The following is a 24,345-nucleotide window of genomic DNA, read 5'->3' on the forward strand; positions in this document are numbered from 1 at the left end:
TCCACACACACGCACACACACACACACACGTATACACGCCAACCTGCCCACCCCTGGAGTGCCATCCTATTTAGTGGCTGGGCTTTTAACACAATGTGATAGGGCTATTATTAGAAGCGATGGATTATCAATCAGGAATTAATCCTGATTGATGTGTTTTGCCCCAACTGGAAAAGGACCACAACCACTGCTACACTGACTGTTGTCGTCTCTGTGGTGAGAGAAGGTTTTATTTATTTTTTTATCTGACATGAGAGGACAGGATTGTTTTAATGATCAAACCACTGGCTCCACCAGCTTCACCTTCTCAGGACGTGAGGAGACCACTGAGGAAGACATTCATTTATTTAGTTCCTTCACTCATCTATCTTCCTCCCCCTCGTCTCTTTGCCTGACTGGCTGCTGAGCTGACTGACTGCCTGGATGGTTGGCTCCCTCTCTCACTGGACGCTCACTTCACTCACACACTGAGCGAGCTTCGCTGAGGCTGGGGTGGAGAGAGACAGTCGGGCTGCTCAGGCTTTGGGGAAGTGGGATCTCTCTGCTCAATTTCTCTCTCTTTCTGTTTTGGTGGATTATTAGATGAGAGCAGAGGAACAAATCTGGCTCTCTCTCTCTCTCCTCCAGCACTGACCACTGACCATCACCACTGTGTGCTGCATCCATGACTTTACATACCTGGCTGGTGTACGGGCTTGGATCTATCTTGGTTTGGGCACTCTGCTTGACACAGGGTGAGTAGGATGTACTGAAAGGAAAGGTTTTGCAATGCATGGAGACATATGAAAGGGCTGTACATGTGTGCATGTGCATGTGTGTGCGTGTGCATGTGCGTGTGTGTGCGTGGGTGTTTGCACGTGCATGTAGATTTGTATATGACAGACAAGAAAAAGTGTGCTGAGTTCTAATAACCTTCACTTACAACAGGTTTTTGGAGGCAGAGTAATCAATAACATCATGTACATTCATACAGATAGTATCTTATATGTGCTGCACAGTGAAAGTATTGTACAAATGAACATTAAAAGTAACGCAGCAGTGGAATCATGTATAATAGGCTGAAACCAACTGAAGGAATCACATCAATGTAATGAACAATCATGCTGAAAGATGACTCCAGTGAATGTGCCTTTGTTCCACATGTAATTGACTCGGGAGTTCAAAGCTACGCCTCCCAACAATGGGTAATGTCCATATGTGGCAGACTAAATTTCCCCACAGAGCAGTAACAATTGACCTGGATCGGCTCTGCTGCGACCTTTTGTTTCATTAGAAGAGCAAACGGCACTGATGTTGTGTGCATCACGCATTGCTTTGATTTGCTCGATTCATATCTCGGCATTTCGGTCTGAGTCAGATCACCTCTGATCCCGGCGCCAGACCAGAGGGTGAAGTGAGCTCTCCTGGACCGATTAATTATGTGGCGTTTATAAATAGGGCAACAGCCCGTGAAAGGCAGGAGATGAGGCAGCTGGATGTAGATATAATTGTAGTGCATTATGAAGTAAAAATCATTTGAAAAAAGGTGATGGTGATAATGAATCATAATTAACAAACAAGAGGACATTGAGCTTAATAGTGCAAAAATCACACCATGAAATACCTATCATGTATGACATCTTTTTTGATTACAGCAATAATCTTGCCTTCATAATCGGATTCTGGTGTCTTAAAAGCTAATTTTGAGCATTACTGAATTTACTAGTCCAACTGAAAAAGGAAAAAATAAGAATATATAATGAGACAGGAAAGCAGTAATAAAATAACATGTAAATGTCCTCATGATAAGTCTAATAATCCTTCTTGTTTGCTTGTTTATGCTGCTTATTTTTCCTTTCTTCAAAATTTCTCTCGTATAAAAATGTATGACGCATTTGACAGTACAATGAATAGAGTTGGCTCAGTGTTGAAATGCAGATGAGCTTTACAAGCACTTGCATGTTCACATATAAAGCACACTCATAAGCAATAATTGATTAGGTTACATTTAGGTCACAATAGATTTGACTATATTCAGAGTTAATCAACATTTGCAGTGCATACATGGAGACGATCTGGTGATAATAAATTGCACTGTGCCATGAAAGCTCTTCCCAATATGTCCTCATTATCATGACAAATGTTACCGGGCAGCTTTTTGAATGCCTCACGAGTGTGGTGTGTCACAGTGAATTGATGAATCATGCTGTGAACGACCATTGTGTGTTTTTTTTTTATTTTCAAAACCATTATCCAGCTCGAATGAAATGCTCCAATATTTATGAGAGCTTTCACCACATGGTGTATCACCAGCAGGGAGTATGACACATCCCCTAAAGGCTGGCATGTGCTCACTGTCCCTGTGAGGCTTTACATTGATTCCAGCAGATTTCTAAAGTGATTTTTGTAAGAGCATTTGCCCGGGATTAGTTTGCTCCTGAAAGCTCCATCAGAGCTTTCGGTGGGCTATTTAACAGAGCAGAGGCAGCGAGAGGCTCGCGCCCGCTCTCTGCCCTCGCTCTGAGTCCACAGGTTTGCAGAGATAAAGAGGGAGGATTGGTTTCAGCCAAAGCTGATCTTCCATCTTGTGTGTGTGGGATTTTGGAGGTCAGGCACAGGTGTGTGAGTGGTCTGTATTCACGGACAATCCCTTTAAGCTCTGTGGATTTGTTCTGTTTAGGCTTAGCCTTACTTTCTTGAGAGAGTTAGACATTGGAGAAGTGAGACAGTGGCTCGGGAGAAGAGGGAACTAAAGATGAAAGTCATATTTGGAGCATTTCATTTCTGAAAAGATATAGCTAGGAACTTCCATTGTATCGTGATCCGGTGTACAGGGACCAAACCCATTTTGGCAAATGATCATATTAACTGAGTCTATGATTTTTTTAGGCTCCAGCTGAGAAGAAAAAGTAAACAGCGTAGTCTCGCTGCATGTTGATTTAGCCCCTCTCAAGTCCTTCTCAGTGCTGTAGCTTCCACCACTTACAGGGTGCTGAGTGGTAGAGACAAGGCTTTGAGATCACAAGCTGGAGCTGGCAGCCAGACAGCTTGGGATGGAGTGTACTACTGAGGGTGAGTCACCCTTAAGCACAAGCTGAAAAAAGAGAGAAGAGAAGAGAAGAGAAGAGAAGAGAAGAGAAGAGAAGACTCCAAAGAGATGTTCCTTGCTGGAACCGTGATTTGTTTTGAAGGATTCTTGATGCTTTTAAGATGCACTTCTTTTCAAACACCATGCAGGATATGCCCTCGGTTGAACTGAAGCATTGCTTTGAAATGAGCCCATTTTCACTGTTTATGTAGCTCCAGACAGAAGAACTACGATGCTGCAACTGAAGTTTACTTCTCCAGTTGACATAAGGATAATTTCAGGTTGAATCACAGTCGGTGCAGGTGCTCCTGATGGAGATTTGGAGTCGTGGAAACATCCTGACAGTGAAGGCTCGTGTACACCTCAGGGTTTCGTGTAGACAGATGTGTACGAGGAGAACATCCTCAGGCAAGAGAAGGGAGAACACCTGCACACTGTCTTTTAAGAGAACTGGTCATGGATGGATACATCAAAGTCAAATGGCAGTTTAGATGCAACTTGGCACTTGGAAAATTTTTGCTTTGAAGTATCAGTATTACCATTATTAACACTGCTACGAAGTGGCGGGTCATATAAGGTCGGGTGTTTACCAGCAGAGACTGAAGAGTCTGGCACTTTGATATGTGAGTTTTTAAACCAACATGGTGCACATGCTGTAATTACCAGTAAGCACAAAAAGGCAGAAGTCATGGGATGCCAAATTTTCGATGCACCAGCCAAATATAAGTATAAAAGAAAGGGGAAAGTCTTGGGGAAATGATTGATAAATTTGCAGTATACACTACAATAGCATGTCAAAGGAGATAAGGTTGATGAGCTGTGTCAATAAGAGGAGCACGAGCCACAAATTCAAACTAGGATATGGGGGATATATACTAAAAGTCAGTTGGTGATTTGAGGGGCGATGCCACCAATAAAACTGTACTGTAAAATAAAGCCAAAGAACACTGTAGTCTCTCACAGCCTGGATGTTCTCTGGAGCCCCTTGGACTTACTAGTACATTGCCACATGCTTGATTGTTAACACCTTATTAGACTTCCATAGCAATTAATTAGCGACACATTAAAGGAAAACTGTACTGCAAAAAAATAATTATCAATGTAAGTAATAGTTTACTCAGTGCATAACTGTGTTTTTATTTTTTAACAAAGAAGATATTATCTCTAGTTTTGCCAAATTTCATGCAAATTACGTCTTATTACATTTAATTACTTTTCTTAGGGTATAACTGTCTTTGTTTACTGTCTAAAAACGACCACATTATTCCTAATATTTGCTAATTTGACAAAAAACAGACAGCTTATTACGTCCTATAAGTGTAATAGGATAGAATAAGGTGCGACCGACTTTGCATTTTAAAAGGTGCACTATACAGTTTTGGAGAAGAAATTTTGATCAGAGGAGAAAGACTGTTTTATTTTCTTTTTATTGATCCTTTATCTGACTGAGGTTTGTGCAAGTTAGAATCTATGGCCCCAACCATGACTCTGAAATATTAGTGCTGTGCTGTGTATGGATAAATCCATGGCACCGTCCATGGTGCTGAAGTAGCAGATGGATTTGAAATTGTGCCTTTTTCTCTCATAACTGCTCTTCTGTCAGTTTGGTCTTGGATCTATTATATTTCCTACTCTATACTATAATAACTCAATCACATACTATACTCTTTATAGTAGTGTCAATCAATCAAGGTGACAAGTAGCAATGCCTAGTCACAGAGGAGTGCGAGGATCATATAGACACACTCCTGCCTGTAGTATTCCTCTCTAATATGTTTTAAATCATTCAGTAGCGTCTGTTGTATTGAAAATACACCCCAGACCGAACCACCTTCATAACAAAATACTTTGTAAGTGGGACTAGACTACAGATAGAGTTTTTATTTTAGGGTTAGGGCCACCCCCCGTTACAAATTAACAACCCGCTGTGCCCAATCTTGTATTGTAGTCTTTGTGTTGCTCTATTCCATATTTCTTAAAGCCCTGTCCCCTTGGTGCAGGTGTCCATCTCTTGGTGGTGGATGAAGAATAAATATGTCACACAAGTAGGCTAATCTCTTCAATTTTCAAATCTTTTCTCTTATTGTGTTAAATCTTTGTATTCATAATCACAATGGTGTTGTGAGCAGCTCCCCGGGTTCAATACGGGTTCAGTGTGGATGTCCTGCCTTTGGCGAATAGGCAGGTACAGCTTATGTGCTGATAAGTCTCAAACATGACGATGCTCCCGTCATTTAAAGCACACACGTCTCGGCATTACAGTGATTCTACTTTCTGTCTGTGCCATTCCATCCAAAGCCCAAAAGTAGCTTATATATCCTTGTATACTCTTATGTAAGCTGGCACGTCACGTTTAAATTGCGCCCTTTTAAGATGTCGTGTACTGTTGTGTGTGTCCCCCGCAGTCAAGGGGCTGCAGTGCTATGGCTGCAACATCATCCAGGGCCAGAGGTACGTGGACGTGGGCTGCTCCAACCCAGAGGTCATCACCTGCGCCCACTCACACAAAGGCTTCAAACACCGTTTCTGCATCAAGACAGAGAGCAGTGAGTAAACCCCCACGAGCAATATTTAATTAATGACTAATAAACTGAAATCCTATTCACAATTCCTTCTCTTCTCTGTAACCTCTAACTCAGCGGACTAATGCGTCTGTGTATGATAGCTACTTATTTGAGGAATATTTATGATTATTAAGTCGTGATGGATTCACTCTGGCGTGCCACTGAATATGCTTTTTAATCATACGTTCATGTTAATCTTTTTCGACCACTGATGTGAATATTCTGTTGCTCCTCGCACTGAAGGATAGTTACGTAACCCCACGTTGGTGTGCTTTGCTGAGTAAATTATAAGTCATTCATTGTTTAATGTGAAGTCAAATGGAGGATGTGGACAGCCACGACAGGGTAGCGATGGCCAGATGAGTAGTTCTGCTGATATCCGTGGAAGCGTGGACAATCCAGCTGTTCCTTTGCTTGACGTCTAATTCAGTAACGCTCATGTTATAAAAGGGCTGACGAGGCACCTTTTCCATCGGCTCAGAGAAACAGAAAAGCTCAGACAGGGACTGACAACGGCCCGTCAGAGGCAGTGCGACAAGCACTTTGTCAAAAATCTTGAAGCAGTGTCTTGGTAGTAATCGGTGGCCAGTCAGCCTGTTAATCTTCATGTGACCCTGCCAAACTTAAACCTAACAGATGCTGGTGAAGTTCCATACAAGTCCTAGATTTCTAGTCGCCTCTGCGGGATCAATGCCCTACTGTCCTCTCACGTCTCAGCCGTCTCCAACATGGCAGAAAATGTCTAGATAGGCTCGACTAAGAATCATCACAATTTGAATAAAGAATCCACGGTGAACCCGCAGAGAAAACCTCCCACCTCTTCATTTTCAGCTTCATTTTTTTAAAAACAACAACCAGCTCTGAGCTCCGTGCATCTGGGGAAGTCAGGTCTTTTACGATTATAAATGGCAGGGGGGTTGTCAGGTGCTAATTGAGTGCAGGAAGGTGTTTAGTAAAAATCTTATTATAGAAGTTATTTTAATTGAAAAACAGAGAAGCTGAATAAGGGCTAGAGCCTAAGCTGTAAGGACTAAAACCATCTAAATGTTATATAAACTGTATTTCACAGTCAAAGTAATTATTTGAGGACAGTAATAAGTCCAACGGTTTCTTCATGGCGGTGTGACAACAAGGGCTTGATGCTGAAACACTTCAGAGTATGTTTTAAAGGCTTGGCATGAGCATGCTGTGACAATGAGGACATTTTAAGAGTTTAAAGAGATGCCTCTGAGTTTTTATTACGATGGTTAAGTCTGCATGTATCACTATCCAAAGAGCACAAACTCAATCTGCTCTTCCTCCTACATTTTTTAAGAAAATCCAGTGGATTTGCAGCTGGCACATAAGTGTGGATTTAGGTTAAGGTTTATTTTTTCAGTATTCCCCTTCTCAAATGAGGATAATACAGATTTTAAATATAAACTCTATAATAATCTGAATTCTGTGGCAATGCTTCTCCCAGTAGTACAAGATGTACTATTTGTCAGAGGCTTGGTTTCTCAGCTGTGAAGACATCCCCTGCAGTGTGCCTTTAAGATCTCTAAACGTCCTCCTCATTACACACTTGCAGTATTTGGTGCTTACTTATGCTTTTTTTTCTTGCTGAGCCAAACACCTGCCTATCACTCTTCCCTGACTGACTGTCTAACTGTTTCTGTCCCCCCAGCGGCCCTGGGTATCGTCCTGACCAGCGGTTGTGCCACATCCAGACACTGCCAGCAGCAAGAGCTGCCAGGGGTGCGCATCCACTGCTGTGACTCAGACCTATGTAACAGCGCCTCCTCCTGGCACCCAGGCACACTCCACTACATCAGTGCACTGTTCAGCCTCTTGCTGCTGAGGATGTGGTTGTGATATGGAGTCAATCTGGAGAGGAGCGTAACACCAGTGGACTATGGGAGAAACATTTTGTATTAGTCACTCTCATTTCCTCTCTTAGCTCCTCACGTTTAGGACTGATTGCTGAATGAGAGTTTTACTCAGTACGGTGTTACTGGTGAGCACCTTGAAACCGTAGCTTTTGTCATTTAGTCAGACCGATGGCAAAATAACCCTGTGAATCTGTTCGATCATGGGGTCATCAGTGAATTTATTGTGCACATCCACTTACTCAAACGTAGCCTGAAGTACAGTTTACGGGATACTGTGGGACATCTGTTGCCATGGAAGAAAGATCTTCGTTAGAGTTATAATGTCAGTTCATAAAGTCTTGCGATGCAGATACACACTGACTTCAGTTTTATAAAGGCTCACATCCACTTATACTGTTATACATCAATCCATTTACTCTGTTAAGCTTCTGTTAATTCATTAACTTTCTCAAGATCAAATCGTTGTGTGCAGTACATTCTTTTAAAGTCACAGGCAATTTACTTTGCAATATTGAGGATATTTTTTTAGATTGCTGTCAAGTCGTCCAGGCTAAGCCTGGGGAAAGCACACTGCATGAGGTTTTATGTAGGACTGTAAGAAATATTGTACAGTGAAAGCATGTAATGTTGTGAATTACTGTATTAAAATGTTTCATATTTTTCAAAAGAAAAATGCTTTGAACTCAATAATTGACACGAGAGAATGAATTAAAATGTGTTAAACAGTTGGCCAGCTGATTGGATAGATCTTTTATGTACATTTGAAGAGCTTACACAGAGAAAATAAAATTAAAATAACAACCATAGCGGGGAAATATAGCATGGTCAAATAAGGTGAGCTAATATTTACCAGTAGAAGTTATATTATTATGGCCATTTTCCAACAGACATTTCAAAGTGGGCCTTTACTAGTTTAGCTTTGTATATCATAAATCTGTCTATACAAAACGAGCTGTGTGTTAGCCCACAGCAGTACATCAAGTATCTTACACAAAGACATATAGGCAGAATGGATGCTGTCCAGCTCTAAATGTTAAATAAACAGATCACAGCCCCACTTTACTTATGTTAATTGCTGTGACAAATGTGTAAAACAATTTTTTTTTTCCAGTTAACACATTAACAGATTTGAACCTGGCTTCAAATGCCAATGTCAGTTTGTTTCCCACAAACACATGTGAAACAAACCAGACCAATGCAATGAAAAACAAAACAGTACAGTGTGGAGCCAAATCTCATTGGAACAGTTTATATTTAAGTGCTTTCTTTCTCAACAATCTAGGGAGAAAAAAGTTGCAAAATAGGTTTTCTCTAATATCTTTGCAGTATTGATGGCCAATGAACTATTATTATAACTTTCTACCCATCAACCTATTCTGAATTGTTGAGTTTTAATGTTTTGCATAGCTACGGAACCCTAGAGGGCCATGCATTCATACATTTTATTTCCTCTGTTTTCCCATGATAACGAGTTAATTTCATTTGTTTTCTCGAGATCTCGAGTTATTATCTCGAAATAACAACTGCCGTTTTCCCGAGATAACGGGATAACTTTCTTGAGATCTCGAGATAACAAAACGATAGTGTAGTATAGTAAATCATTGCAGGAAACATCATTCAGTGAAGCAATGTCAGAGGAGCAGGAGCATATTGATCACTGCGTCACATATCTTTTCAATCAAGGCCTGACACAGGCTGAAATAGCATTATGCCTTGCTATTACAGTTAATATACACATTAGTGTGCATAATCTAAAAAGACATTAGCAAGGCTTCAGCTATAGGCCTATCATATCACAGTCATTATCTCGAGATCTCAAATTAATTATATTGTTATCTCAGGAAAACAAAGTTTTGTTATCTCGAGATCTCAAGAAAGTTATCCCGTTATCTCGGGAAAACGGCAGTTGTTATTTCGAGATAATAACTCGAGATCTCGAGAAAACAAATGAAATTAACTCGTTATCACGGGAAAATGGCAGTTGTTATTTCGAGATAATGACTCGAGATTTCGAGAAAACAAATGAAATTAACTCGTTATCACGGGAAAACGGCAGTTGTTATTTCGAGATAATGACTCGAGATTTCGAGGAAACAAATGAAGTTATCCCGTCATCTCGGGAAAACGGCAGTTGTTATTTCGAGATAATAACTCGAGATCTCGAGAAAATAAATGAAATTATCCCGTCATCTCGGGAAAACAGCAGTTGTTTTTTCGAGATAATAACTCGAGATCTCGAGAAAACAAATGAAATTATCCCGTCATCTCGGGAAAACGGAGAAAATAAAATGTATGAATGCATGGCCCTTTAGGGCTTCCGTAGAAAACAACTAATGGAGATCCAAATAAATAATTAATGACATTTAGGTCATAAAAAAGTGCTTACATTGATCTATGAGGCTTCACCTGACATCTTTCAATCAGTCGGATAGGTCTTCTTCAGAAGACCTTACCTGAACCCAAGTCAATCAGGTGTGATCACATCCCACAACACACAATCTTGTATCTTATGATTACACTTATGTGGTGTTTTCATAATCTAACACGGCACTTTAATCGGTATTTAGTGATATATCAGTACGGTACATGAACGCACCTGTGCAGGTGAGGCTTCCTTCACGAAACGGTGCACACTATTGGTGCACACACCGCAAATCGCCGCATATGATGCTCTTTGTCCCAGAAGCCCATTGTATACAGCGGAGGAAACCCTGTGCCGTGAGCAGCCATCTTGGATAGACAGATCATACTTGAGCCAGGATAACCTGCATTCCTTTTTCTGAACAGCTCAAGAACACAAAGCTCAAAAGACTTAATTTCTGGTAAGGACAGAGAAGAGGGAACACTGGAACACACTCTCACACACGTACATGATGCCTAATAAACGCACAGCCACTGATATTTAATTTATTAAACAGTTGGAACAGTTTAGCTAGCCTGTGTTAGCCAGGTAGCTAGGGGCAGGCTAATGACGCTAGCTAACAGATGGCTAATACTGGGTTGGTGTTTGTCGTTCGCTTCCAAGATTAGGAAATATTGCTGGTTAAACTGTTAGAGAACACTATCGTAGGCGAGAATTGACTTGCTCACCGATGGCTAAATATGTGTTGACACGCTAACCAAGCTACGCATCTAACGTTACCATAATCCAACCACTGCAGCTAGCTGGAAAACTAGCATCTGAGAGCTATCGCTAGCTGTCGTTAGTTTGGTCTGTGGTGTGTTTTTGTGATATAATGTGGAAGCCAAGTTAGTTTTCTAACCTAGTCATAGTGATGAGATTAAATTGTGTGTGTGCTGATGGAGGCAATCGACTCACATGTTGTGATTTATGCGATTTGTTGTTAAGACATATCCATGGATGTCAGCAGGCAGTCAACTAGCTAACGCTAACTTAGCTGTCAAAACAGCTAATCTAGGGCCGTGGTTGTTATCAGACACGATCTTGTGGGCTGAAAGCAAGTAAATGTCAGATTTTACGTACTCTTCCGCCTGGTAACGTTGGCTGTGTTTTGTGCGCTGACTATCAGCAGAGATTTAACCCAACCGACGCTGACACTTGCCGGTTGTTGAGCTAAGCTAAGGTGCAGTTGTCGGGGAGAAGGCATGATGTTACAGTGTCTTATTAAAGACTTGAAATCGGAAACTCGAGTGGTGTTTGTTTGGATTTGTGTGTACAGATAATGTTTTTCCTCTCTGATTGTATGCATAAAAGTGAGACCGTGATGATCTGTAGTGCATCGTTACACGTTATGTCCGATGTTTTCCTAGTCAACTGTTTAGCCTCCTCTTGGTCGTAACTTCTCCAAACAACAGATTTGTTTAATTAAAAACGAAAGTTGGCGATGAAGTAGACCATTTATGTCTTCAAGTGTTTCAAATTTGGAAAGATCTGTCTTTATCTGCAATAAAACGCTGCATCATTTCTGTTTTCTTGTGCCAGCAGGCTTGATCTAAACACTTGAATAACAACATTACTTGTTGTTTATGTGTATTGCTGTACGTTAATCATATTATATCAGTGAAGTAAGACATGAATTGGATTATTGTGCAGTGTGGTGGTGTGTCTGTCTCCCCTGTAAACGCCTGTGATGATCTCATTGTATTGTTTTTAGGGCTTGAAAGGAGTCACATGATTTGAATAGTGGGCCTGAACATCATGGAGGCACCATATGCTATATATGTGTCATGATTTCCTGACAGACCAGCGATTTGAGTCACCCATAAGTGGTGCATCCTTTCCTCTGTGGGAAGTGGCAGTTGAAAAGGGGGGAAAGGCAGTGACAGTATTTCTCTGGAGAAGGATTGAGGGTGTTTAAGAGCAACAGAGAAGTGCTGAGGCTGCAGTCTGGTCACATGGTTCTGACTCGCCGTCTCCTTGATGGATACTCAGGGGGTTTATTTCAGTGTAATAAGCGAAAGAAGAAAATAAAAACTGACAAAGGGGGGTTGGGTTTCCTACAGAATCACATTTTGTTTTTCCTCAGGTTGGGGATTACCCCTCGTAGCTTCCCTTCCAGGGTAATGAAAACCATCACACCCCGGGTAGAGATTCCACATGAGGGTCATGTGACAGGAGGCAGCCTGGAAAAGGCCCTCAAATGTTACTCTAGGATTTTATGGGATAGTGATGGTGTAATTGTGTGATTTGTTGATGGTCTCTGGTTCCTCTTTCAAACCTGCTCAGTGCAACATCATCATTTATTTCCTTTAGATATATTAGACAATGTGGAAATGGTATCAGCATAAGTAACATTGCAGTGTAAACAAACCTTTGATAGCAAGTGCACTGTGGTCAATATTGTGATATCAACAATTACACAAAGTAGTGATAGGGCAAATAACCCAGATAGTGTGTGATTATCAGATGAGAAGTTCATACAGACTACTTTTCGCTTCAGTTAGCTAGTTGGTGTTGGCCTGAGTAATCACCAAATGTCAGGTCAGGTTGCAGGGTTTGTGAGTGTGAGCCAAGTCTTTTCTGGGGCCAACAACAAAAACACAGTCACAGCCTGCTCTGGTATCCCTGCAAGTTGTTTACATAGTTTCAGATCATAACATTAAGCAGCTTCTGCTGTAATTAAAAGGTAATATTTTTCTTCATGTAATTAGAAATCCTGAAACATACTTTGAGTTGTCTTAGTTATCTGATTTTATTATCTAGTAATGTTTATTTTTGTTATATTTTGTCTAAACTCTTCTGTTGTGATGTTATCAGACATCAGACTATTAGTGCTTTCTATTATTGTTGTAGCCAGATTCAGTATACGAGTCAGTGTGTGCCATCATGAGCTTACCTGACCCAACACCATTTTTATTAAAGCAAAGGTCTAGGTGACACCTTGACCTGAATTGCCCTGAACTAAGTAGCCTTGCAGACCCTCCTCATTTCCCATCTAACAAATGAGTGTCTTCAATCCTACACGTTTTACCTACTTACTTGATTTTCTCATGCTACTGAAAGTCTACTCCTTTTATCTGTCCGTCTAAAGTTCCTTTTTTTATATAACCACTTGCTCTATTTTCATTGCTTCTCTCTTTAGACTCTCGTATCACAGCCCATCCACATTTCTTCTGGTTGTGTCAGCATTAATATGGCTAGTCAAACATAGTCACTGAATTGCAGATGCAGTAATATGCATGAGCATAACACCAGCACAAGTCTGTGATGTGGCACAGTGATTTCAGTTTCCAGGAATTGCCTCAACTGCAGCACAGTTATCACTGAGCTGCAAATCAGAGAAAAGCACTGGTTTAAGGCAGACAGGCAGACTATCTTTGCCGGGGACATAAAAACCATCAGGCCCCTGACTGATTAGGCTCCTGATTGTTAAGACTGAATTATTAACCTCTCTACAGCAGTTGCACTGTATGACAGCACCTTGATAGAGAATTATAAAGCAGCTTTTTTTCAAAATATCCTTGATGTGAGAAGAACGCATTGCAAATTGAATTTAACGTTGAAATCGTTCATGAGAAAAACTGCCTGCTTTCTAAAGCAGCTCATTGATGTCATACATGACCCGATCATTTATTTATAAACAGATCTGTGCATGTAAAAAAAAAAAAAGATGTCTTCCCTTGACTGTTCAGCCAGTGTATTTGTGTGATGTTTTTTTTTAGTTGACTAGTAGTGTTGAAAACTGACGGCTTTTCCCTCCACGCTTTGTCTATGAGCTGTGAGTGAAGTGTGAATGATGAAGCATCGCTAGGTATCAGATAGGTGTCAGGGCTATTTTTAGCCTCGCTCTGAGCCTATGATGCTGGAGGTGCTCTTGTGTATATGTAAGTGCCACGGTGTTTACTTGTAGACAGACTGTGACCAGTGCCATTAAAATTAGCCAGTGTCACTGCTGCGCTCTATCATTATGAGAAGAAACAGGTACTTCAGACAGCAGGGGTTGTTGCTCTTGTAAAACACTGGCTGAACGACCACGGAGGAGCTCCACCGCTAAGTATTAAAATTGAATAATCTCCTCACTTGTCTAGATGCCTACCTTAGCTTATTGTATCTACTTCCTCTGAGCTGTGGGTGGAGCAGACACATGCACTTTATCCAGTATATTAGATATATCCAGTAGATTTTTTGAATACATGTCACGTTGGGGCGGCTCTGCCCAGGAAGTAGAGTGGGTCGTCCAGCTTTGAGATGTCAATAGACTGAACAGCGCTATAGAAATGCAAGTCCATATAACATTTACAATTATTACTGGACTTTATTTATTTATTTTTGAAATACATTTTTTATTAAGACTGAAAATAATTTGGCCAAGAGAGAAAATTTAAGAAACTCTGATTGCCATGTAATTTAGGATGTAGTAAGATGGATGATATTGTAATAATATCGCAGGTGATGCTGGTCAGTCTTCTTACCTCAGTGGCTTCTGAGATTACAGTCTTTGTAATCCGCAGAGCTCTGTTTTTGTTACGAATACTCTAATCACCAAGGTTGTATTTGTGGTAGTAATATAATTAATTAATTAGAAGTGGGTTGTACGTTGGTAGAAAGGATTCAGTGAAACAAATGTGTGCTCATGTTTATGTGCTGTTGAGTATGATAAGTTTGTATGAGAACAGGTCGACATAAATGGTGAGGATGCTTTTTATATTTTATAGACTTAATGTCAAGCAGTTTGTCATTAGTCACCAAATTGTTAAAAATACACGGCTATGGCTGCTTTTTTTTCTGCATTCATTTATGTAAGCAGAAATATGAAGTGTGTGGGAAGTGCAGTGATACCATCTCCTAGTTGACCAACAAAATCAAAAAGTATTGGTGTTCAGTTTAATTTTTTATTGGTTGTTCATTCTCAGCTGTTGCGTCACTGGAGTTTAACAGGAAGTAAATTATCTCATGATCACAAGAAACGGGCAGATATGTCATCTGTGGTTTTACTGGAGGTCATACTTGCTGATATTGATGAGCCCCATATTTCTTTTGAATTGAATAATACAATTTGGTAGTTACTCAAATGGTGTAACTGGATTGTTTACACGTTTATGTTCGGACGTGTTGATTCACAATCCTACGGATGTGTCCTGTTTTTATTGCAGTACTTCAGTGTGCATTGTTGAAGGATCTGGCCTTGCTCGGGCTCACATCACAATGGTCCCATTGCTCTCATAGGATTATGGCTTTGTCTGTTACATGACCACCAATCGTTTACACTACTTACTGTTTTTATTTGCACCCGGACATGCTCAAGTTAGATTTTTCTTCTAGATTCTCCAGTGTAGTATGATTTTCGTCACAGCGTATACATATGTGTATAAATTCTGTGAAATGTGAATATTTGTTCTTTCTTTCTTTCTTATTTGTAACATTTCATTTGAGAGAAAACCTCTCCCTTCTTTTCTCCCTTTCAGAGCCACAATGGCCACCGCACCGTACAACTACTCCTACATTTTCAAATACATCATTATCGGTAAGTGAGCAATGCCAGTAAGTGTTGCGTGTGAGCCATGTTGTCGAGGAAGGTCCACCTGAATTTACTTCTTACGTGCTCTATGCTGCCCAATCTACTGAGTGGATCAGCATGTCTCAACATATCTATTATATTGTTATTCGCTCGATCGGAAGCACGAAATTTAAAGACGTGTTTCTGCCTGACTGCTTTCATCTGCTGAGAGTAATACTGGACAAACTATTTGACATATATATCTGCAAAATTGAATTGAAAACTTTTAGTCCACTCAGATTTTCTTTAGTCAATGGCTTATAATGTCTCAATTATATCATCTTTATTAATATTAAAATGCTGTACCACTCTGTGCTTCTTATAAATGATAACAGTTTAGCATACAGTGCAAATGTGTAACGAATTTATGACATGTTCCTTAACGTGAGTGCTCCAAGTGAACATATTGCCGCCTTTGCTTGTGCATACATTTACAGAAAGACATAAATGCACACACAGCTCCAGGCTATTTATCCTGCTCTTCTGTGAAACCTAAAACACCCTGCCTCCGAGCTAACACTCAGCCTTGATCTTAAAGAGGTGTGTAGATGAGTCACCCTGGAGAGATAGTGGCTTATAGGTATTTTATCCCCCTTCACTTGAAAGGTGAAGAAACCTGTCACGGTTCAATTTTCGAAAAGTTATGTTTTTAAGATCTTGTGTTCCTGCTTGTTGGAGCATATAATTTTGTAAGCCTCTTATGTTTGTTGAGGCAGAGTCAAATGAGAGGGAATGCCTCAACCTCCTTCAAATGACTAATTGAGGTTTTTTAGCATATTCCTGACTGAAGTTTCACAAAATACTGCCGTACTTTTATTCAGTAAGCGCGGATTTTTTGTTAATATAATCCACCCCTAGCAGAATACATTTGTTATTTTGTTTGCAGCTTTTTCTTATTTTGTTTAGCTGCAAATAAAGGACTCAGGAGTCCCAGATGATTAAACAAACAGGATCAAGACACTAATGCTACAAATTTACAATTAGTGTGTGTTTAAATTGTTTTAGACATGTATCGCCAATTATATTTGAGTCTTTCTCCGTGTCTCTCTCTTATTGCTCTGCATGAAATTTCAAGCATTGTCGTCACTGACTGTCCCAGAAGGGCTGCTACATCATGCATGGGGGCAACACTGCAGGCTTGAATAGCGAATCGTTGTTCTTGTGTTATTTCCTTGGTTGACCTGAGTTTCTCTCCATGTCTCTCTCTCCTTACTGTCTCTCTCTCTCTGTCTCTCCACAGGGGACATGGGGGTAGGGAAGTCATGTTTGCTTCACCAGTTCACAGAAAAGAAATGTAAGTGCTGCCCTGATTTTCATTATTGCTTGTGCCTCGGTGTATGTAAGGTTGCCAGGTTCAACTGGAGTGCTTAAATCGCTTTAGATTTCTTTGTACGCCAGCGGAAGTCAGTGGCATAGAAGTCGAGTGTGAGCTCAACAGTGAGAGACTCTTCTTCTGTGTGTGAGTCAGCTGCAGCCTCCCATTACCATTCAGCTCCGTTTTGTTTAGTGCTACTATTAACAAGCCAGATGCTGTGTTCCTCATTCACTCGCCACCATCACATCCTGCATACACACACACACGCACATACTGGGTTGATTTAGAAAAGGTTTTCAGTGTCAGCTTTTTAAAGAAATTTGCAGCGATCTGGGTGTTGACACTTAAAACAAGTGTGTATAATGTAGTGAGTATAATGACGAAAGATGTCATTGATCATTGATGCACCTGCTGCTGCCTTATAATGCAAATGTGAGTGTGAGACTACGCATGTGTTCAAACTATACACGACAAGATCATCATTGTAAGCTAAAATTAGGCACAAGTTGTATCTTTCCTCAACTTAAAGGAAGAAAAACTTGAACACAGTCACACTAACACATTTATTTCAGTTCAAAGCTTAGTAAGAAAATGGAAAGGACACTTGATCACAGAAATGCACAAAGCATCACCCAAAGAAAATGTACAAACATTGAGGATATAAAATGGCAACAGTAAAGCTGTTCAAAGATTCAAATTGAACTCACAATATTGTCCCTTTTTCTCCCCAGTCATGGCGGACTGCCCCCATACTATTGGCGTAGAGTTTGGTACGAGGATAATCGAGGTGAGCGGCCAGAAGATCAAGCTGCAAATTTGGGACACAGCGGGACAAGAGCGCTTCAGGGCCGTCACCCGCTCCTACTACCGCGGAGCCGCAGGGGCGCTCATGGTCTACGACATCACCAGGTAAGATACTACGGAAGTTACTACGTGGTCAAAACTTTACACTGAAGCTATCATGTGTTAACCATTCAGTGTATAGTAGAATATAAAAACATGTATGTAAGAGAAGGCTTAATGGAGGCATAAGTGCACAGCCTTACAGACTACATCCTGAGCAAACATGAACCAGTTTGCCCAAACTGTTAGATGGTATCAGTGGTCTGCCAAATAAACACAGTTGAACATGTGGAATGTCTGTCCACACCACACCCAATTCCAGTAAGGTGCCCCAGAAACGGTACTTTACTGGAAAACTAATATGCATTGTTTACATCACTGTTGATGTGGTCAACCACAGTTTCTGCTGAGTTAATGGCCAAAGATCAGCTTGTTTTGTAAAGCGTGTAGTAATGTAGTTTCATATCCTCTAATTGAATGGTGTGGCATTAATAACTGGTTTCTATATTTGTTTTATTCGATGTAGTTTAAGTTTCATAAATGTAGCACATGGTCCAGTCTTGTTCAGAGTGCGCTGTGTGTCTTCAGGCTGTTTACTGTCTGCCGTAGCTTGCAGAAAAACAGTCGACCAGACTTCAAAGTGACTTAATCCAGTTTGGTTGAACTTTTGGTACATTCATTGGTAATAGGGTTACAGACCGAAAGTTGCTTGACTCAACAGGAGTTTGTACGTTTCACCTGTGAGAAACAACAAAAACATCAAATTCAAATATCTATAACTCTCTGTAATGATATTGTACAGCTCTCACTGTTATATAATCTTTAAGATGTAGCAGCTGCAGTCTTTGCTTGACCCTCCTAAAAGATGGCATGATGTCAAGTCTTTGCCTGTCACCACAGTAACCTCTCTCCCTCTGTTGATGTCATGCAGGAGAAGCACGTACAACCACCTCAGCAGCTGGCTGACTGATGCCAGAAACCTCACCAACCCCAATACTGTAAGTACACAGATTATCATCCTTTCATTTTGTGTACTGTAATTACTCTGTGTGTGTGTCTGCTCTCTGTAAGTTTTCTTTTACTGTGTATTTTTCTTTCCCCTGTTGTCACTTCCGCTGTTTCATTTCCTCTGTTTTCCCCCCGTGTCATTCTCCCCAGAGCCCTGTAAGTATCTTAAATTGGATTTCTTGGTAAATATGATTAGCTCCAAATCATATGGCTCTCGTTCACTGTGCTGTGTTCCTTCAGTATGCCACTTCAACTCCAGGTTTTCTCTATCAAGTGAGAAATGTATTCCCGGTGTATAAACAATAGAGATTTATTTATAGCAAGCTATTTTTTGATACACATGTATGGATTTCTTGTGCAACCATGTTTTCATTTTCTAAATTTTATTGATAAATGTGACTACAAGTTAAACCTTACTATGTTATTTTAAGTATTATTTTAATTCTATGTTTTTCTGGTGCTTTTTTATGTCACCTTTATACATTACAGAGATTAAAAAAATCAACAGAAGCCTATTGGCCTGTTTTCCTCTGAAGTATCTTGTGTCGGCCATGTGGTGGCAGTGTTGAAGTCTAGTTGGTTGCTGCCGAAAGTGTCAACATGTGTTCCTGCTCCAAGAGACATTTATTGGAAGGGGAAACAAAATGAAAACCTGTTTTGGATGGGGAAACGCAATGAAAACATTATCTGATCATTTGACTGATTCTGTTGTCGTGATCGGAATGAAGATAAGAGTTATGCAAGACTTTTTTTGTCATTTAGCAAGGGCCTTCTAAAAATGTGTTCTCCTTCCATATCCTAGTAAAAGCGAATAAGTCACAAAAACATAAGATTTCATTGAATGTATTTTTTATGTACCCATGACTCTTTGATGCCATGAAAAAATGCCCTCTACTCTTCCCCAAGAAGTTGAAAACTCACTGCTGTAACATGGTGAAACACTGGTGATCACGAGTTGCTGACACAGTGAAGATTACTGTGAGAAAAGTCTGACATAAAACAGAAAAAATAGGTGAAAAAACAGGAATGGTTTATGCTGAACATGCAGCAGTTCAAGCAGAGGGTCAGAAAGTCTGCCACTGCTAAAACAAGGAAGTTCATTACATTACATCAGAACATTACCAGTCTAATTACATCACAGTTGCTAGGGCCCCTGAGCTCAGGTGTACCTCTCAATCGATCTCTTAACAGACAACTCCAGTGTAACAACTGCTTTTGGAACAGTCTACCTATACTGCCATTGGCTTCCTTAGCTCTCAGAGACTTGGAGAAAGCTCATTTCTCCCTGAGGGACCATACTGTCAAGAGTATTGTTTCATTCTTCCTGTTTTGTCTCTGTATCCTCAGGTGATCATTCTTATAGGAAACAAAGCAGACCTGGAGGCCCAGAGGGATGTCACGTATGAGGAAGCGAAGCAGTTTGCTGAGGAGAACGGTGAGCCAGACACAGAACAGTGAATGTTGGAGACAGCAAGAGGGTTTTAGGTGGAGGAAATGTTTCTCTTTACATTTCATCACGCTGTTACACTGTTTCCTTTAACTTTAAAGGTTCTATATTTTTCAAAAATTAGATTTCTTCTTGATTATAAAGCAGGTCTACGTGCTGTAGTAAAAAACACTCAATCCATAGGGAAATGCACGTAGCCCATATTCAGAAACTGTGCCTTCAAATGAGCTGTCAATATTGTAAGGTTGTCACAACTATACAAACACCGCACAACCATGGTTGCAACACAGTGCCACAGGAATGAGTCCTGAAACCTGGAAGTAAGTTAGTGTTTTTGCACTTGTTGTTCCCTCATCTCAAAGCCAATGGTTTTTGCTTACATGCCTGAAATATAGTCTGTGGTTAACACAACCAAAGATATTTTCACTTTTTGTTCTGCATAAAATACATCAGTAGATACCCCACATATGAATTTAAAAGCGTGTAAGTGTTTTCAAAAATGAAAAAAACATTTGCTCAAAAGTGGCTAAATGAGACTACAGAAGTTGAGCTGATTCGAGCTGAAAACAGACAATCATCTACTAAGTTGTCCATCTTTACAGACAGACTTCAGTTGCAAACTATTCTAACTCTACAACTTGGAGACTGATCAATTTATATTAAAAAATGCATAGTATAGTGTAGTAGAAAGCTTGTTGGTGGTGACAAAGTTGTTTATAGCCTTAGCTAGAGCCTTGCATAACGCAGCGTTCAGACAGAGGGTGAACAGAGGTGTTGGACAGTATGAGAAAAACAATGCGTTCCTAAATAAAAGTATGAACCTGAAAATGAGCATAATATGAGACCTTTGAGAGAAGTATTAAGTCATAACAGGACATTAAAACTCTTTTCTGCAAAAGCATCTTACAAAACTTGGACTGTTCTATCCTAAATTTCAACAAAACAATCAGGAATCCCAACGAAATGTCCAAATATTTAGAATAAAAATAAGATTTATACTGTGTTCCTGCTCAGTGTTTATAAAAGAAGCCCTGATGGTCTGTTTCAAGAGACAAAAGTAACGATTAAGATCCTTTTCTATTTATTTTGCTGAAATGCAAACTAGGAGAGGGTGAGTTGAGGAAAGATTAAGTGAGCTGATGTTTTAATTGAAAGAGAACTTGGTATTTGAGGCATGTGAGCATGTTTACTGACTCTGTCACTGTGTCTGTTATATGTTTCACAGGTCTGTTGTTTCTGGAAGCCAGTGCAAAAACGTAAGTCTGTACATGTCAGTGACTGCAGAACTCGAAGTATCCCTTCGCTTATGTTCTGAAACTCTCTATTGCCTCCTTTCTCATGTTTGTGTTTTTGCTCCCTGTTCAGAGGTGAAAACGTCGAGGACGCCTTCCTGGAAGCTGCTAAGAAGATCTACCAGAACATCCAAGATGGCAGCCTGGACCTGAACGCCGCCGAGTCGGGGGTCCAGCACAAGCCCTCTGCCCCCCAGGGCGGCCGGCTAACCAGCGAACCACAGCCCCAGAGGGAAGGCTGTGGCTGCTAATGACCAAGCAAACCCCCCTTCATCTTCCCTTCCTCTCTCTCTCTGTCTCTCTCTCCGTCTGTCCTGCCCACCCTCCCTTAACCACCACCCCCCTCTCCTCCATCCATTCCTCCACCTCCGTACGTCCATCCACCCTACTCCCACATCGCATCAGGAGCTGCATGAGAGCAGGGCTGCGGAGGGAAGGAACAGGGGGCGGATATCGACTTGGGCCAGACTGAGCTGGGCTGTGTGGACTACATCTCTCCCCACCTCCTCCTCCCCCTCCTCTTTCTCCTCTCTACCTGTCTGCCTCCCTTAGTTGCCACCACACTCACCCTCTCTAAACTCTGTCAGTGTGTTGTTGTCCCATAACTCTCCTCTTTCGCTCCCCTCCACTCTTCATACACCATTCAGCGTAGTCCCCCCTCCATCATAGAATCGTAGACGCCACACACATCACACGGGTTACTGACACTTTAGATAGACGTAATGTTCATACGATAATGAAAAACCGAGACTGTTTTTTTTTTATGTTTGGTTTTATAGCTATATATGACATGTAAACACTGCGTTAAGTTTCATCCACCACTGATCAATCTGTACGAATCAGATCTAAATTACATTTCGCAAACTCCTGATGCCTCTGTTGCATGGTTTACCAATCCAGCATTTAATCGGGTGGGATATCTCGCTCGCGGTTAATTTCTGTGAAGGAAAATGAAGTAGTGTATCAGGCAGCCACACAGTTGGAGGCTCTTAAGTGTGGTGTGGAAGAATGTGTAGCTGAGTGAGCTTTTTCAGCAGGATTCAAACCTGCTTGTGGCTTTTAAATCTGCACAAAGCGAGTTTATGATGCTCTAAGGAGAGAAAACGTGTAGGAAACGAGGAATTACCCACAAATTCCTTGCGGGTGATTTCCTCTCTCTCCTCTGAGATACCACACGAAGGAATAATGGGTGTTTTCCAGCTTGTCTGTCTGTGTGTGTGTGTTTGTGAGTGTCTGTGTGTTAAGAAGTTGGGTGGGAGTTTCTTTTGACTAAGTTAAAATGACACTTAAACAAAAGAAAAAAATGAAAAAAAAAAACACATGGCGTTTGTTTTTTGTTTTTTTTAATGGAAGATTCATTCACATCAATTTCTTTACACCAGCTCTCCCTCTCCTCACCCATCTGACCCCCTCAAAAACTCCCCCACCCCGGTCATATCAACAAATTCTGTCTTTACCAGCATTTTCTTTGTCATTGTTTGTTGCCTTATTATGATTAATGTTATTACTCTTTAATCTCTATCGTTTTGCTGCACTTGCTCTTCACACTGCTGTTGGACTCGCCTCCAATTCAATGAATCAACTCTTTTTAGAATAATTATCGCATTTTACTGGAGAATAACAGAAACGTACAAGTGGTGGTTAAACATATGTATCAGCAGCATGGTCTTAAGCCCACATCTCGACTAATAAGATGTAAAAACAAACCGTCAACACTCCTTTATCTCAAGTGCTGCACTGAAGAGCCGATCTGTTGTTCATTTGGGCGGTCGTTCCTCTGCCTTGTATATTACAACACCAAGCAGCATGCCCCCCCGCCCCCCGCCCCCTCCAAAAAACGCAGTAAAATTGTCAAAAATCGAATTATGCTTTTTTGTTTTTCCTCCAAAGTACAATTTTTCTGTACCATAGAGTGATTCCCTGATTGGACAGCTGTATATATTGCTTCTTAACTATTGGTGATGACCTCGCTACTTGGGATTTAGAAATTTATTTGCTGGCTCTGCCAAGATCTGTACAGTTGACGTGCTAGTGGGTTGCCTGTAATTCATGCTTGGGAAATTCTGTAACATAGTTTCTATTAATAAATGTATGTAAAGGACAGACACCTAGACACCCCGCCCCCCCAACCACCCCCGTCCGCACACTACTGAACCTGTTGATTGGTTGAGGGGAGAGGAAGTGGATTGAGATGATGTGCAAACTTAGTATTTATGTCTGTTGATTCCTCTCATTTCTATATGGAGTGGAGAATGGGGCACTTTTATGTTTATATTCTGTTTTTCTTTTTCCACCCCATGGGAGGGGCCTGCATCGCTGTCTTAAACTTTTGGGGAGTGGGGATTGGTTTGTTATCGTGGGAAGTCGGTGGGCTGGGTCTTCCTTTTTCCTGTGTCCCACCTCTTCGCAGTCTGAGTGACCACTTCCTGCTTTTGTCTGTCCACAAGTACAAAAAAAAAGTACATATGTATAAATTTTTAAGGAGCTGTGCTAACATTTAAATGCGTTCTTGAGTGTATATGATTTTAAAATGTTGACATTTTGATTTTAATGACAAAATACTCTAGACAGAAAAAATAAATTATACATAACCTGTTGCTTTGTGTGTGTTGTTTTTTTCATCTACAAAGAAAAGGGTGTAGTTAGCAGTCTGGGATTGACGTGCACAAAAGTGTTGCTTTGGTTGAATATTAGTGGCACGATGATTGATTCGTTGATAACAATTAAAGGGACTCTGTGGAACTTGTGTTGTGTTCAAAGCTGGTCGTTTCTGTTAGCAGACTTTTTCAGGTAACGTTAGCTACTGTTGCTCTCTCTAAACGGAGCAAGGCACTCCAAAACATGTATAAACAAGACATTTGATGATGACATCTTGGGCTTTTTTTATAGACCAACTTATCAATTGAAAAAATTCTACAGTAACCCAGTACCCAACCCACCAGCTTCAGAGGGCCTTTTGCAGTTTTCGTGGCCACCATGA

General features: G+C 40.7%; 2 protein-coding genes across 2 annotated transcripts; both read left to right on the top strand.

The window, feature by feature from the left end:
* The first annotated feature begins 416 nt into the window (after positions 1-416).
* LOC311274991 (uncharacterized protein) lies at positions 417-8,108 on the top strand. The gene is made up of 3 exons (XM_084383128.1): positions 417-734; positions 5,473-5,613; positions 7,298-8,108. The coding sequence occupies exons 1-3, from the start codon at positions 665-667 to the stop codon at positions 7,483-7,485; spliced, it is 399 nt and encodes a 132-aa protein (XP_084239254.1). The 5' UTR covers positions 417-664; the 3' UTR covers positions 7,486-8,108.
* Positions 8,109-10,209: 2,101 nt separating this feature from the next.
* On the top strand, positions 10,210-23,962 carry rab14l (RAB14, member RAS oncogene family, like). Its single transcript, XM_084383439.1, has 8 exons — positions 10,210-10,324; positions 15,369-15,427; positions 16,701-16,754; positions 17,507-17,684; positions 18,550-18,616; positions 19,974-20,061; positions 21,299-21,329; positions 21,439-23,962. The coding sequence occupies exons 2-8, from the start codon at positions 15,376-15,378 to the stop codon at positions 21,614-21,616; spliced, it is 648 nt and encodes a 215-aa protein (XP_084239565.1). The 5' UTR covers positions 10,210-10,324; positions 15,369-15,375; the 3' UTR covers positions 21,617-23,962.
* The last annotated feature ends 383 nt before the right edge of the window (positions 23,963-24,345 follow it).

The sequence above is a fragment of the Pagrus pagrus genome (assembly GCF_965226575.1).
Source record: "Pagrus pagrus genome assembly, chromosome: 19".
NCBI classification, from domain to species: Eukaryota; Metazoa; Chordata; class Actinopteri; order Spariformes; family Sparidae; genus Pagrus; species Pagrus pagrus.